Source organism: Epargyreus clarus, unplaced genomic scaffold, assembly GCF_041222505.1.
Source record: "Epargyreus clarus isolate Ecla_fem2 unplaced genomic scaffold, WU_Ecla_fem_2.2 ptg000014l, whole genome shotgun sequence".
Lineage (NCBI taxonomy): Eukaryota > Metazoa > Arthropoda > Insecta > Lepidoptera > Hesperiidae > Epargyreus > Epargyreus clarus.
In genome coordinates, this window is record NW_027332222.1 from 6,188,631 (window position 1) to 6,205,404 (window position 16,774).

The following is a 16,774-nucleotide window of genomic DNA, read 5'->3' on the forward strand; positions in this document are numbered from 1 at the left end:
GTGAAAGCGATGCAGGATTATTACCACACTAAAACCCCCCCAGTGGCCGTCCTCGGCGCTGCATTAAGGGCTCCGGGATCTCCAAAGGAACACAACCGGAGTTCACTTTGCGCGTTGCCCCGTTGGGCTCCGCCCAGGTGAGCTTGGCGCTCGCCACACCATCTGGTGCGTACGACGGTATGCGACCACACATATCGCCGTCCTTTCCAGGGTCTCTGGCTGGACGGTTCCCGCTCCCACTTTTGCCGCCCGCAACCCCTGAAGCCGCCTTTTGGTCGCCTCTTACGAGCGGCAGGGGATACCGTAGCCCTATTCTGGTCCGAAACTACAGGGACAACAAAATAAAAGATACCTATTCTACAGCTTACTTCTTGTTTCGTCGTGAATCCTACTGTCTCACAACTGGACAAAGTGAGAGAGATTTAGGTCATAGTCCACCGCTGACCACTGGTATATTAACCAAGTGCTTATTAGAAGACTTCACACACCACATTTTGTTTTTTTACAATATACTAGTAGCAGACGAACATGCAGTCCTCCTGATGATAAGTGGCTACTGTATGGACATCTGCAATCAACCCCAGATAGGATTACATATTCCTACCTGAGGTCTAAGCTGGAACGCGTCGAACTATGTCTCCTTTACCACACCCTTCAAACCAGAGTTCCTTCAACCTGTTTCAAACCTATTAACCTTTAAACCTGTCATAAGGCAGTAACAGTTAGTTAATTGTATCAGGCATTACTTTGCGGAAATCCATGCTATTAAGTTAAGATTAAAACTACTTCGCAACAATCCGCTACAAATATGTATGATGGTATATATTTTAAACCATGCAGTATGTACCATCCTCCCTTCCTCAAAGGATGCATGCAGATGCAAAAATTAAAAATATACACCATCATACATACCACCACCAACACGTGTTTCGCTCCAAAACGGAGCATCATCAGGGTAAGTTGACTCTACGACGGTTAATCGCTAAGTCACCTTAAGACTTAGCGATTAACCGTGTAGCCAAAAGTTGTAGCGGTGGTACCTCCGGAGTCGAATCACAAAGGGTTCAGTATTAATTTATTATTAATTTAATTCTCAGGCGTGCAGGTTTCCATAACAATTAGTGCTTATATATAAGTGCTGATGATTCCTGATCCTGTCCTATTCAAGTTAACTAGACAAATTAACTAGATACAAACAATTATTTAATCATTACCAAATTAAAAACTTAAATTGCTACTGTTAAATATAAGTTGAATAATTAAGTTAATAACGTAATTTTGTGTGAAATTAGTGTTTATCTTATAATTGTATGGAGCTAGTTTTTGTGATTTTAATTAGGTACCCAAAAACAATGTTTACACAAAAATTGTTATTATAGGAGGTAGGTAATAGGTATACTATTACCTACCTCCAAGTTGCAGTCTAGGTAGATAAACCACAGTCTAGAAGTCCTCTATTGTATACATTATACTATTCAGTACAATCTTCTACTTCTTAAAAAAATTACCGCCTTTATGAAGCCTTTATGTCAAAAATACTACCAACATTAAGTGAAATAAATAACTTAAAAATCGGTTCATAAACGACGAAGCTATCCGCGAACAAACATAAATATGGTCAAATTGAGAAACCTCCTCCTTTTTTGAAGTCGGTTAAAAATGTCATGTGGACAAAACAAGTCGGTATTATTAAACGAAAATGAAAGCGCCATTTCAAACGGCCAGAATGAAAATGGCGAAATGTACATAGAACGATTTTATGAAATGGAATGAGAACGAATGAAAACGCCATTTCGTCTGATTAATTCATATGAAATATCGAACGGTGGCACAGAATTAAACCGTTAAATTAAACTATGAATCAAAGTGCATAGCGCATAAGTTCCAATCATTACCCTTTCGATTTCGTGGTATTAATTCCAGTTCATTTTTAGGGTTCCGTACCTAAAGCTTAAAAACGGTTCCCTATTACTAAGCCTCCGGAATCTGACACAGAGCTCTATCTCTTCTTGAACCCTAATAGACAGACACTTGAAATTATTACAGAGTATGTATAACGATCGCGCTTTAACAACAAATATGGTGGTCGCTTTATCTATTAAACCGTATTACGGTTCGGTTACGGATAGACAGTTCAACGAACAACATTTTCACAATGCATTTAGTTCTATGGCTACTAAGATAACAAATACTAGAAGTAAAATAAATGAAAAATTGGTGGTACGGAACCCTCTATGTGTAAATTCGACTCGCACTTGGGCAATTTTTAGAATGATATAAATTCACGCGGCCCGAGTGGTCAGGGGTGTGTCAGAATGGGAGTTCGTGTGGCAAAAGATAGTAGGTATGTGTGCAGTCGACCTCGTGGCCTAGGGTTGCTAATTGATCGCAATCAGAGTCGCCCGAGGTTACCGTACCATTTCGTATGAGGCGGCGACAGTCCTGGGGCGGTTTCCGCCCCTGGACATTCTGGCGGATATGGACGCACGGGTCTTTCATAAGATCCGAGTCCTCCGTCAGAGGACTGAACTCTTCAACGAAGAGACGATCGGAGCGCTTCGGAGGAGAGCCAAATGGCGAGCTCTGAGGTGCTGGCGCGAACGGCTTCACGAGCCTAGGAACATACGCCAAAGGGTGGTTGACGCTATCCTACCGAACTTTCGGGCCTGGCTGAAGAGCAGGGGTAGAGTGACCTACCGCCTTACTCAGATACTCACCGGACATGGCTGTTTCGGTGAGTATCTGAAAAGGATACAAAGAGAAGAGACGGCCCGGTGTTACCATTGCGGGCACGACGAGGATTCCGCACAGCACACGCTGCAGTTCTGCCGGGCGTGGGAGTCGCAGCGGCGGATCCTCGTCGAAAAAGTGGGACCGGATCTCTCTCCGTCGGCCATCGTCGGAGCGATGGTTCAGCGCAGCGAAGCCTGGGACGGCATGATCACCTTCTGCGACATGGTCATGTGTGCGAAGGAAGACGCCGAGCGAGCAAGGGAGCGCGCTGAACCCGCTCGGAGGAGAAATCGCCGCGGCCGTACTTAGCGGTCCCCGGCGAGGTATCCCTGTAGTTCCGGGACAAGAATAGGGCTACGGTATCCCCTGCCTGTCGTAAGAGGCGACTAAAAGGGGGCTTCTGGGGTCGTGGGTGGCAAGAGTGGGAGCTCGAACCACCCGGCCAACGGCCCCGGGAAGGACGGCGGTATGTGTGGTCGCATACCGTCGTATGCACCAGACGGTGCGGTGAGCGATAAGCTCACCTGGGCGGAGCCCGACGGGGCAATGCGCTAAGAGGACTCCGGTTGCGTTCCTTTGGAGATCCCGGAGTCCTCTACGCAGCGCTGAGGACGGCCACCGGGGGGGTTTTAGTGCGGTAAGAGTCCCACATAACCCTGTGTCGCTCCCAAGGCATCGGGTACCTTTTGAAGGTTTCCCCCTCGTCAACAAAAAAAAAAAAAAAAAAAAAGGGTTGCTAATTGACTTTATTCACACAAATATATTATTTATAGAATAAATATAAGTAGTTTAAAAAACTAAAGTACACGCTTTCATAGAAATGAAACTAAAAAATATAAAATAAACTTAGAAATTTTTTATTGAAAAATTGTATTAACAACAAAAAAAGATATATTTAATTGTAAAAAAAGCGTGGGGTGCACACTCTCAGTAGTTATAAATATTTTACTGACAGACATGAGCAGAAGGACCAACACTTTGATATTTTCAAAAGCACCCCACGCTTTTTTATTTCAAATTAAAATATTTTTTCATTTCTGCCAGTGACAAGCAATTTTTATTACCTTAACTTTGACCAGGGAGAAAGGAAGAAAGGCAATCGTTCCGTCGTAGGCATACGGGGTGCCGGAAAGCTGCTTTCGCTGAAAGCCTCTCTTTCAGCATTCCAGTTTAGTCCTCAGGGTAAAAGTGGAGCTGTGGCCGACCTTATCTTATCTAGGATTGACTGAGATGTCCATGGGCGGCGGTAGCCACTTACCATCACATAGACCGCGTGCTCGTCTGCTACTCCTATTTTATAAAAAAAAAATGTATACTATTTAGTATCTCCTATTGAGTATACTTGATAAGTTTAAATATATTATTCCTTATTTAAAAAAATAATCAAATAACTAAACTTAAATAAACTTGATAAACTCTAAACACATTGATAAATTATATGATTTTACAATAGTTTCCCTGATTAACTTTTACAGAACAGCTTTCGTCTTAACAAACTTAACAAACAAATTCGTCCGATTTGCACAAATGTCGCAACCCTACCGTATCGCATCCCCATCCTTCTTCTCTCACGGTGTGATGAGCAACTGGAGCACATATTGGCTGAATTAATAAGCCACTAGGTTACTGCGCTAATGTACCAGAACATAATTTATTGCTAGCGAATGTATGTTATTTATGTAATGGAAGTGGCGAGCGGACTTCTGACTTCTGCAAACCCGAAGACAGTTTGTAAAAATGTTTGTAAAATGTATTGCTTTCCCAAAAGACTACCCTGGGACGCTTCATGTAATTCAGTAATGTCGTCGTCAACTCATTCCTGTCCCACTGCTGAGTACGGGCCTTCTGCCAGAGTGAGAGGGGTTAAGACCAAACTTGAGATCATATTTTATTTTAAGGAGTTTCAGGCATGTAGGTTTTACTGACAGACATGAGCAGAAGTACCAACACTTTGATGTTTTCAAAAGCACCCCACGCTTTTTTATTTCAAATTAAAAGTATTTTTTCATTTCTGCCAGTGACAAGCAATTTTTATTACCTTAACTTTGACCAGGGAAAAAGGAAGAAAGGCAATCGTTCCGTCGTAGGCATACGGGGTGCCGGAAAGCTGCTTTCGCTGAAAGCCTCTCTTTCAGCATTCCAGTTTAGTCCTCAGGGTAAAAGTGGAGCTGTGGCCGACCTTATCTTATCTAGGTTGATTAAGATGTCCATGGGCGGCGGTAGCCAGTTACCATCACATAGACCGCGTGCTCGTCGGCTACTCCTATTTTATAAAAAAAATGTATACTATTTAGTATCTCCTATTGAGTATACTTAATAAGTTAAAATATATAATTCCTTATTTAAAAAAAATCCTCAAATAACTAAACTTAAATAAACTTGATAAACTCTAAACACATTGATAAATTTTACAATAGTTTCCCTGATTAACTTAACAGCTTTCGTCTTAACAAACTTAACAAACAAATTCGTCCGATTAACACAAATGTGGCAACCCTACCGTATCGCATCCCCATCCTTCTTCTCTCACGGTGTGATGAGCAACTGGAGCACATATTGGCTGAATTAATAAGCCACTAGGTTACTGCGCTAATGTACCAGAACATAATTTATTGCTAGTGAGAATATGTTATTTATGTAATGGAAATGGCGGACAAAAGCGGACTTCTGACTTCTGCAAACCCGAAGACAGTTTGTAAAGATGTTTGTAAAATGCATTGCTTTCTCAAAAGACTACCCTGCGACGCTTCATGTAATTCAGTATTGCCGTCGTCAACTCATTCCTGTCCCACTGAGTACGGGCCTTCTGTCAGAGTGAGAGGGGTTAAGACCATGTTCTACCAAACTTGAGAACATATTTTATTTTAAGGAATATCAAGCATATAGGTTTCCTGACGATGATTTCCTTTGCCGTTTAACTAAGTGATCATAATTTGTAATACTCACGTAATTGGAATTGGAAAAATCACAGATTAGATGGCATTCTTAAAATGTAGGTACTTTTTTGTATGTATGATAGCAAAAAATATATTATTTATTTTTTGTTTATGAAGCTTTTTGTTGTTTGCAATACGGTTCCGCCGTATTGCAAACAACAAAAAGCTAAATCGATTTAAGCCAGACTTTCAAAAACAGTAAAAGTTCAAAATCACAATAAAGCTGGTATTTTATTCGATTTGATGAAGTTATCTAAGAAATCCATTAATAATAATCATCATTGTAAGTCTTAATTATCCAGCGATTATTCAGGGCTTACAAAACTTTTACGGAACAAAAGGCGATGTCTTCAGTGTATATATTCTTTTAAAATTAATATTGCGCCGGAAAAATTAAATTAGCCGCTATCATAATGAATATTAATCGGTCTCTCGCCGCTACAGACTACGCAAAGGAGAATGGTGGTCGGCTAATTAATTATTACAATAATTAGGAATATTTAATTACATTTTGGGTTATGTACCAACGGAGACCTTTTAGTAACACGGGCCATATAGTAGCTAGGGCTAATGACGGGCCGCATTCGGAATTAGAGTATGAAAGTTAGCGGCGGGAAAAACGTCGATAAGCATTTACACAAATAGTCACGGAAAATATGTTCTAGGAAGATCCACGGCAAAGATTCTAAGAAGGCCCACAAGCCGCGATCAGAGGGTCGATGCACAGGTTAATTTTGGTCTAAGTTTACAATTTAATTTAATACCCATTGTAGAATTACAAAAAATAGTTTTAACAACCATCCAAATCTCTCAATCAAACACCCTTGTCTGCACAGTTTGAACCATTTTTTTTTTTGACGAGGGGGAAACCTTCAACAGGTATCCTATTCCGTGGGAGCGGCACGGGGTTATGTGGGATTCTTACCGCACTAAAACCCCCCCGGTGGCCGTCCTCGGCGCTGCGTAGAGGACTCCGTCCAACGGAACGCAACCGGAGTCCACTTGGCGCGTCGCCCCGTCGGGCTCCGCCCAGGTGAGCTTGGAGCTCACCACACCATCTGGTGTTCACGACGGTGTGCGACTACACATACCGCCGTCCATCCCGGGTTTGCAGGCCGGGGAGGGTTCGAGCTCCCACTCTTGCCGTCCGCAACCCCGAAAGCCCCCTTTTAGTCGCCTCTTACGACAAGTAGTGGATACCGTAGCCCTATTCTGGTCCCGGAACTACAGGGACAGCACAGTTTGAACCTACTACTCGACCAAACCAATTAGACGAACGGGTGGAATGCGGCCTCTCTCCCAGAGTGCCGCTCGTGCCCAGGTCACATTCTAGTACCTACTGTTCGCAGCTAAAACCTCACTGTCACAATTCACAAATAATTTTCTTCAAATATAACTTAGCTAACCCATTCCACTCTGTTCCCATTTATACTCAAATTAAAGCACGTTCAATGAAATAAAAGTTCAACCTCGAACGTGTTTCCGACACGAGGTTCGCAAAAGTAAAATTTGTACGGACATATATCTACTTTTTAACACGTTAACTTTAGATATTTTGAGAACAAATTACTCTCGTAACTTTCTCATATGATTTTTTTGACGTCGTAAAACCAGAGTTTAATTTTCAAACATTTTTATTTGTTTTTGAAAAAAATGTTAGTAATAGATAATAATACTCACGTATGTTTTAAGTAAATAGGTACCTATTATCACGATGGCATTTACATAATAAGTAACTTTTTTATAACATTATTTTTGTAATATTTTAAAATAACGCGTATTTTTATTACAACACGTGTTTAGTAAAAACATTTCTTATATTAATTTCAAATCTATTATTTACCTTTAAAAGAAGATTTTGACTTGACGAAGGTAATGTAATAAATGAGCAACTGTAGCATAAATAAATAATGTTTTCGGTGTTTTATTCGTGGAAAAAAAAAACAGAATAAAAAGTACTTTAATGTAACCATGGCGGAAGCCATGGCGTTATCAAATGCGTAAAAATGGTCGAATCGGACGGATATCCCGACGTGCGGCCGATATTGCAATTTCGGTTGATAGATGCTTTTAGCGTAGTTACTGACTGCACAAAATATCTGAAAGGGTAAGTGCGTTGAATAACGTACAATGAAGGGTTCCATACTCGTTACGATTATTTATTTTATCGACGAGAATGATATTATTAATTTAAAAAAATGTTGGTTTCCATAGAAACCATGTAGATTCTGTAGTCACTTAGGTAACTCTAAATAAAAAATATCACACAGAAATAACACGATACACTTATGCTACTAAAATCAATATTCATTGAATTATATTCCACTTGTTTACATTCCACTTACATATTACATTCCACTGCCTCTAAGTTTTTCAGTATCTTCCCCATGCCATAGTTGATGAAGGCTTAGGTGAAGGCTGCATAATATACACATAATATCTACACATCTCATCATTTATTGACTGAAATAAAAAAGGAATATTTTTAAAGACCCGAGTTTGGAAGTTCTCAGCAAAATTATTAACATACGAACGGTCAGAAAAAAATTAAAGGGCTTTCGATTTTTTTAATTGGTCACTGAACCCTATGAATAGAATATAGCCTATATTCAGAATGTAGGTATTTCGGTTCAATAGCATCGTCCGTACTAAAGTGATAGTTAGGTGTTTGAACAAGTATGGTTCGATCGTCAGAGAGTACCGCCGCCAAACTAATTTCTTGCGTGAAGTAGTTCTGCATTTCGACAGAAAGGTTTGGATACCGGCTGACTTACCTAAATATTAGGCGACCATCTTAGTCCCCAGACCTAAGCAACTGTGATCGACTTCACGTAGAACTATCACATGGAACATCTACATGGAGTTAGATAGACGACTAAAAACTAAACTAAAACGCTTTCTACACTCACAGCCCCACACTAGGATTCCCTGTGTCGTGGGTGCTATGGACACACACAGAGACAAATACACAAACACCCAGACCCAGAAACAGAAATCTAAATTCATCATTTAGAAATCTGTCTGGCCGGGGATCGAACCCGGGACCCTCTGCGTGTCAGACCGGCATGGTGACCGCTCCGCCACGCGGGTCGTCTATGGGCGGCTATTTACAATCAGGTGGAGTGGATGACCTTTTGCTACTACAGTCTTTTAAAATAATCGTAGTATACTTTTTTTTTGTTTACGAGTGGAAGCCTTCAAAAGGTACCGTTTGCCGTGGGAGCGGCACGGGTTTATGTGGGATTCTTACCGCACTAAAACCCCCTAGGTAGCCGTCCTCGGCGCTGCGTAGAGGACTCCGGGATCTCCAAAGAAACGCAACCGGAGCCCTCTTAGCGCCATCGGGCACCGCCCAGGTGAGCCTGACGTTCGCCACACCCTCTGACCACACATACCGCCGTCCTTCCCGAGATCAATAGCCGGGCGGTTCGAGCTCCCACTCTTGCCGGCCGCAACGCCGGAAGCCCCTTTTAGTCGCCTCTTACGACAGGCAGGGGATACCGTAGCCCATTCTGGTCCCGGAACTACAGAGACAATTCGTAGTATACCTACCAACAAAATTACGTGTTTATCCTACATAAATTATCTAGGAAATTATTGTTAGCGTTTGGGATTTAAGCAATTTGTAACAAAATTGTTTGCTTTAAGTAAATCCATTAATAACAAAGTAACTATCTAAAGTTTAGTTTCTGATAACTATTTGAATATGTTTGTTTAATCAAAGTAGATACTAACTACATTAAAATATCTTGGCCCTTTGAAGTTAGTTACCTACATTCTGAAACATTTCCACTAATTCTCGGAAAACAATGCCATGTATTGTAGATATGTTTGCGATATCCCTTGTCTATTGTCCACTTATATCTATCTATTGTCTACTTTCAGCATATCGGGAAATTGTATCTACTTTTACGAGAGTTTAGGGCACGGACAAAGGTAAGTGAGTAAAGTTGTTAATAAAAGGTAGGGGTGTTATACCCTACCTAGGCAGCAGTGCAAATCCAGAATTTATGTTTTCGCATTTGACATCAAGCAGATCGGCGAAAAAAGGTTTTCTTTATAATTATGAATAACTCAAAGTCGGTGAATAAACTTAAATCCCACACAGTGTATACCTAAGGTGGTAGAACCCGCCTTCAGACGCATCACCGTCGCACCTATTTCTGCCTAATAACAAATGTCAAGTGCTCCATTTCGATCTAAAAGCTATTGGTCAGGCGTCTACACTTATCCAGGGTTAATATTTAGGTGTCCATTTATAGGACCCTAGCTGACCCGACAAACGTTGGTTTTGCCATATAAATAAAAAAATGTTAAGGGTGAACAACCCTTATCACTTAGGGGTATGAAAAATAGATAGTAGTCGATTTTCAGACCTACTGAATATGCATATAAAATTTGGTGAAAATCGGTAAAGCCGTTTCGGATGAGTACAGTAACTAACACTGTGACACGAGAATTTTATATATAAGATTGTATACTCTTTTGCTACTTCTGTAATACAAAAACTAGCAATGGAGCTTAAACTTAAGATTTCAGCGATTAATAAAATAAATAAATTCAAATAACTTTTATTATTATTTTACAACTAATAATAATGATACAATGCTGGTCATGGAATACATTAGACAATTAATAGGAAATACATTAATACATAGCTACGTTTAAAATCGCTTATATACATAGAAAAATAGATTGCTCTGCACATTGATAGGAATAGACATAAGACTTAGAATAAATTAAATTTTATCTAATTAGCATTATGCGGCAAAGTATAATTTAACTTAAAATTACCAAATTAAAATAATGAATATATATTATACATAGTGCATTACCCTAACTTGATATGATAGCTAAAATAGCTATTTAATTAAAGTATACTTAAAGAAATTAAGTAAATGAGTTATTTCTTGCACCTAGAGGTGCCATCTTGTACATTAAATTTGTATATGTTTGTTGTATAATAGTACTTTTGAAGTTGTATGAAAAACGATTAGTCGATTTATGTACTCCTACAAAAACTTCCTTGCTGTAACCATGCCTCAACAATATTGCCAGGGATACTCTTTTCTTAAAGGGAAATCTTCTGCCGAGGAAGATGATTGTATGAAGAGCGGCGGTAATTGTAAGGAACAGCGACTGTGTTCCAGCTTACAGTTCTGTAAGCAGTTCTAGTCATAAATTGGAGCTTATGTATATTTAAACAAGATATTTAGAAAACTCCGATAGCGTGATTCAGAATTGCAGAAAATATAGCCACGTATTGCGATACTACATGTAACTCAATGGCTTTAAGATTGCAGTTAGAAATTGCCAACACAAATGTGATTGTACTGTCCTCTTTCCAAATATCATATTTATATTGCATTATATATAAACTGCAGTATGTTAAAGGAGATGCAGAATAAAAAAATAGATAAAGTAGACAGATAAACTATAACTTTAATTTAGTACATTTTGATACAACAAACACCATTGAAAATGGGCAAGGATTTGTACTCTCCTTTTAATTAAGGCGTACAAGACTACAAGTCAAAAAAATAAACAGTGATGTGTTACATAATAATAAACTGCTAAAACTTAGCACCATTCCAAGAAATCGACATGAAAATCTGTTACTTGTAAATCAAATATCGGTGCAACATACAACGCCCTCCGTTTTATTTATATTAAAATTCTACGTTTTGTAGCTCCATAATTTTATTTACTATAGTAATTAACATAACCTAACTAATTGTATCCACAGGAGTATAAGTACATAATACAGCATAGAATTAATAATACTGTTAGAATTTTGAGAAAAATAAAACAATTCTTATACTTACATATAAAGAAAGTTTTATAGTAGGCATAGTCCAAACTTCAGTGAATAAAAACCTTATTTTATTATTATTTTAACGCACAGTCATGGAATGTTTTTAATTTTTACAGAATAGATTATTTACAATTTCCTTCGTGTAGAACTTATTTATTGTGTACTTACATAATGTATTGACGACAAAAGTAATAATATGTAATTTAAACAACACTGGCAACACCAAGCGTTACTGGCTTAGCTATCCATAGACAATAATATAATTATCTATGGGTTGTTGGTTTCGTTAGAACATGCAAATGCTGTTGCAACAAGACTTAACCGACACATAGCACGATAATTACGAGTACATAATTTTACGATGATACATTTAAAATCACACATAAAGCTTCAATTTATTTTTTAATCCATTAAATAATCAATTAATTTTATATACCAGCGACAGCCTAGCAAATTTAGACCCATAAAAGTGTTATACACATTAGTTCCGAACGCTAGTTTAATCCGTTCGGAAAAGTTTGTATACTGCAAAGCATATATGTAAGTTACACTTTTTGTATACTCTCAGAACGAGGTTGTATTTGGCATCATATACAGGATGTCTAATCACTGGTGTCCGAGCCTTTGATGGTGTATAGTTTTATGTGTAGGTATAGTACGTTAATTCTATTGGTTGAAATCAATTGACTAATTATAGATTATTTTTAATTTTTCTCCAACTATTACAAAATGGCGAGTATATGACAGTTACTTTTCAACCAGTTGTGATTTCCCGTGATCATGCTTTTTTCTGTCTCGTCTTTAGGCGTTTACATATCGTGCTTCTTTCCGTGTATATTTTTGCTAATTTGAGGTAACATAATTTCAATTTCATATCTTTAAGTAGTACAGATCATACCGACAAATTAGCTTTATGCATAATTCGCATAAATAGTGCAGGCACCATTCACACATAACCAATCAAGAATCTAGCTCAAAATACAAACCCGAAATACAAACACAAGAAACACAAAGACTTGACAGATGTGACAGATTATTAAAAATTGATTCCCCTTTTGACATTTCAACTGTCATACCCCACTTCCACGACCCTATTATAGTATGCTCTGAACAGATTAAAATTGTAACTCTCAATATTCACACATAAATATTATATTCACACAAATAGCAATTTCACACAAGTGTCCATGCACAGGCGTTTCGACTCCTCAAGAAAATTTTCGAGTCATTACAGCAGAGATTGTTCAACCATTATCTTCTCGTAGCCCGCCGGCGGTGGATATCTGAAGTTGTCTAGAATTATGTCCAAAATTGCACCATCATCAACTGAAAAAAATATATTTCATGTCAAACAAAACGAAACAAGAATTTTAAAAAGTCGTTTTCAAGTCTATCTGTACACAGCGATTGACCATGCTCTACTGCTTAACCAAAGCACTACATAATTGGTTCTATATTTGTTCTACATAAATAAATATAATTCATAATTTAGTTATTTTTATTTTACTTATAGTGTTCATCATCCTCCTCCAGATTCTGAGCCTCCAGATCTCTAAATCCGACCTTAGGAGGGTCTGGAACATGATTCCACCCCCATTTACCAGATTAAGGGTAGATGTCTCAAAAACGTTGAAGCAAGTATTGAATTATCATTAACTAGAAATCCAAATATTCATTTAATACTTGCTTCAAATTTAAAATTTTTAAACAGCCTATCAAAAACTATCAAATCCCCTTTGTCATATAATCTAGCTTCAGTAATTGGCTCTGCAATGAATAGTCAGTCGGTGGATGCTATTATACTTCTCATATACTACTCATTTATAGCTTAGATAAGAATACCATACATGCTCTTACTGAGCTTCACAAAATCAACATGTAAACAAAGAAAATACCTTATCATTTCGCGCATATTAAAGCGACACTAGATTAGCCGTCACAGCATACCAACTATCATCAATGGCTCATTACAATGTAGAGCGGCATTTTCTTGTTACAACGCTACAAATTTAAATAAACACTCACCATACATCGCCGGGTACACGGTGCCTTTGATATTCCTAACAGGTATCTCCATGTTCTTGCCGTTCAGGAAAAAGTTTAGCTCCACATGGTCGTAGCCTACGCCGATGACGTCACCATCGCCCGGCATCACGGCCGAGACCTTCTCAACCTCAGTTTCATTGTGATTGGGCGAAGCTGTTGTGACTAGCAATTCTTTCGTGGGTGAGTCGCGTGGCGCGGGCGACAGGTGATATAGCTCGACGTTGTCGTGGCGCACTGTGCCGTCGCTGTTCAAACACCACGAGTCTTTGTCCATTCCACCTGGAAATTGGAAGAAAATAGGATTGAACTCTCTTCATGATTCCGCTGCACAGGTAGCATCGTTAATTGCAAAGTTGGTGTTAGTCGGTAGCAGATCCAGAAATTTCCTTTAGGAATTTGTGAAGCTTACTTCAGCTGTATATATGCTATATTAAGGATTTTAGCGGTGACTTAAGAAATTTTAAGAGGGCCTTGGAAGCTCCTTAGGTCACACTCCCTACTCCCCCTTGGATGCACCAGTGGTAGTTATAAGCCTGTTTGTGTTCTGATTTGTAAAATGTATTTGTTATAAATGTTAGTCAACATTTATGTACAACTACAAACAATACATAAAGAAATGTGACAACATACTTATGATGTTACATACATATATACATTGTGTTTTCATTACTCTGTTGCAATCTTTTTTAAACACAACAATTGCATCAGAGAAAAATTATCAATCAAGAATTTGAAGGTTGAATAACCATAACTTACAAAGAAAGCATTGCTATAATAAATTTAAAAATGCACCACCATAAACCTTTGCAAAATTTGACCCAATTATGAATGACGCATTTTTAATATGTACAATGTTACTAACTGTCATAGAACATTGTGATATAAGATCTTTAGTATGGTCAAGTGACCACTGACCATAGTAAGGATGTTATGTCATACGTATCATGTGACTAGAGGTCGTTGTGAATAACATTGACCTAAGTGACGTCACTCATTGAGGACTGATAGATGAATACTAATGTGTTAATGTATGTTTGAAAGAAGGTGAAGAACACATCTTTACATGACAGTTACTTAAAAAGAGATGCCTTTTGTATTCTGTAAACGCTCCTGTTATACAATGCTAATGAATATATCCAGAAACATAAGGAGTATATAAATGTTACACATAGAAAATTAAAATAAAAGTGAACCTTTTATACATAATATTATATTCCGCTAATAAAAGCTTTCCTTATCGGAATACTCTAGTGACCTGCATGGCGGAATGGTTATCATGCTGGTCTGACGCAGTGGGTTTCGGGTTTGCACCTTGTTCAATTAGATATCCAAATAATGAATTTAAATATCTGTTCTGGATGTTTATATACTAATACTGCCAGCCTGGCTGGTATCCAACACTCAAGAAAAACTATGAATGTGAAAAAATTGTATATTATAAAAGAAACACAGGTTATTCTAATTTAGTCTTTAGTTCAATTTTTCCTACTCCAACTTTACAAAAAAAACCATAATGAACACTTTAAACTAATAATTACCATGTACTCTATTAAGGTCTGTGTCCCTAGTAGCAAGGCCGACCGCCCAGACGCCGCCCTGCTGCAGCTTCACCTCAAAGTATGACTTGTTCTGTACGAGCGGTGCATTGCCCAGCGTGCAGCCTGACCCACACACACGTTGACCACCTTTCACTATTACTACTTCATGACCTGGAAAAATTCAATTATTCAATACATGAATGGGGCCTAATATTTGTAATAATTATTTCATCATTGATTAAAATGAAATTCAAATATTAAGGTTTATGTGTAATCAGTATCAGACATGCTTATCAAGTACTAGTTGGCATGTATCAATATGTTGATGTAGTAAGTAGTCGTTCACTGTATTATAAATTAATGCACTCATATAGTGATTTTATTTACATTACATATATTTTTACATATTATAATATAACGATTTTTCCTCTACACATTTCTTTATTATACCCTATATTAGTAATATATCTGGGACAGTGACCTCAATTTATTATCATGTTGAATGTATGTGATTCATTCTTGCAGTGACATTGCGCTAACTGTAAATGATAATAAGAAAAAGGATAATATGCATGAATCCTTTGAAAGCAATAATTTGAAGTTAAGATTTCCTTATCGCGAAAATATAGGTGATGAATTTTTTTTACAAAAAACATCCTAATATTTTGGTGAGTATGACTAAGTTTTTGCAAAAGATTGCCACCGGTTTCAATTTTTAATAATACAGGGCATATGATGATTTCTTTTCTTACTTGTAGCAGCAACTATCGAAGTGTTTAATGCTTAGCCTTGTATCATTAAAGCCTATAATGATATGTAAATTATAAATGCATTTAACAAAGATTTTTCTTAAAGAATGTCCTCATTTTATAGGTCGTAGAGTTAACATTCTACGCAAAAATCGCAACGTATATTTTGTTTCTTTCAATGGCTGTTATTCGAAAATTAGTAGTGAGAAGGATTACATACTAATTTATTTGTATTATAAATGATTTTATAAGTGAAATATTTTTTATTTCTTACCCATATGCAGACTGTCCAATTGAACTGGATTTTCTTTTAAGCGAATCGGGACACTAGGTGTGAGTGTAAATCCATTGATACATCCTTTGAGACAACAAAACATGGTGATATTTATATTTATTTCGGTTATCCACTATAATCAATACTGTATTTTCACTTTTTCGCGATTGTTTTGTATAAAAAAATATTTATAATCGCAACACACCACCCGTCACGAAAACGGGACAACTGTCAGTTTTGTCATTTTGTTGTCAAATCGGAATGACATTTTTTACTTTTAATTATATTGGCACAAAGAATAGTATCATTACTCAGTTTATATTGTATGATTTAATATTACATTGTTTAAAATTATATGTTTTGTATCTAAAATCTATTTTAAAAATTCGTAGATATCGACTGGACACGTCTGGCTTTTTTATTTATTCAAACTATTTATTACATTCTTGAAACTACTAGCCATTATTGTAAGTAGAAAAGTCAATTTTTTAAAGTACCTTATGTTTAATGGAACCAAAGTCTGTAAGGACCTAGTTAGTAGCTTTGATTCTATACTTAGTGCTCACTTAAGAAACGTGCAAACGTGCACTTATGAACGTCATTACTCCATGGGACCAAATTGGAGCTAATGAGCACGACTAATAAAAGATGTTTATATAGGAAAATGGCTCTCTAATCAATCA

General features: G+C 37.6%; 2 protein-coding genes across 2 annotated transcripts in view; one reads left to right on the forward strand and one right to left on the reverse strand.

Annotated features, from left to right (window-relative positions):
* Positions 1-16,774, forward strand: part of CTL16 (C-type lectin 16) — a 445,139-nt gene that overhangs the window by 408,782 nt on the left and 19,583 nt on the right. The window lies entirely within an intron of this gene.
* LOC140747302 (SPRY domain-containing protein 7) lies at positions 11,540-16,320 on the reverse strand. The gene is made up of 4 exons (XM_073079639.1): positions 16,092-16,320; positions 15,069-15,239; positions 13,510-13,809; positions 11,540-12,810 (listed from the first exon to the last, which is right to left on the reverse strand). Exons 1-4 carry the CDS (start codon positions 16,192-16,194, stop codon positions 12,713-12,715), a joined length of 672 nt encoding a protein of 223 aa, XP_072935740.1. The 5' UTR covers positions 16,195-16,320; the 3' UTR covers positions 11,540-12,712.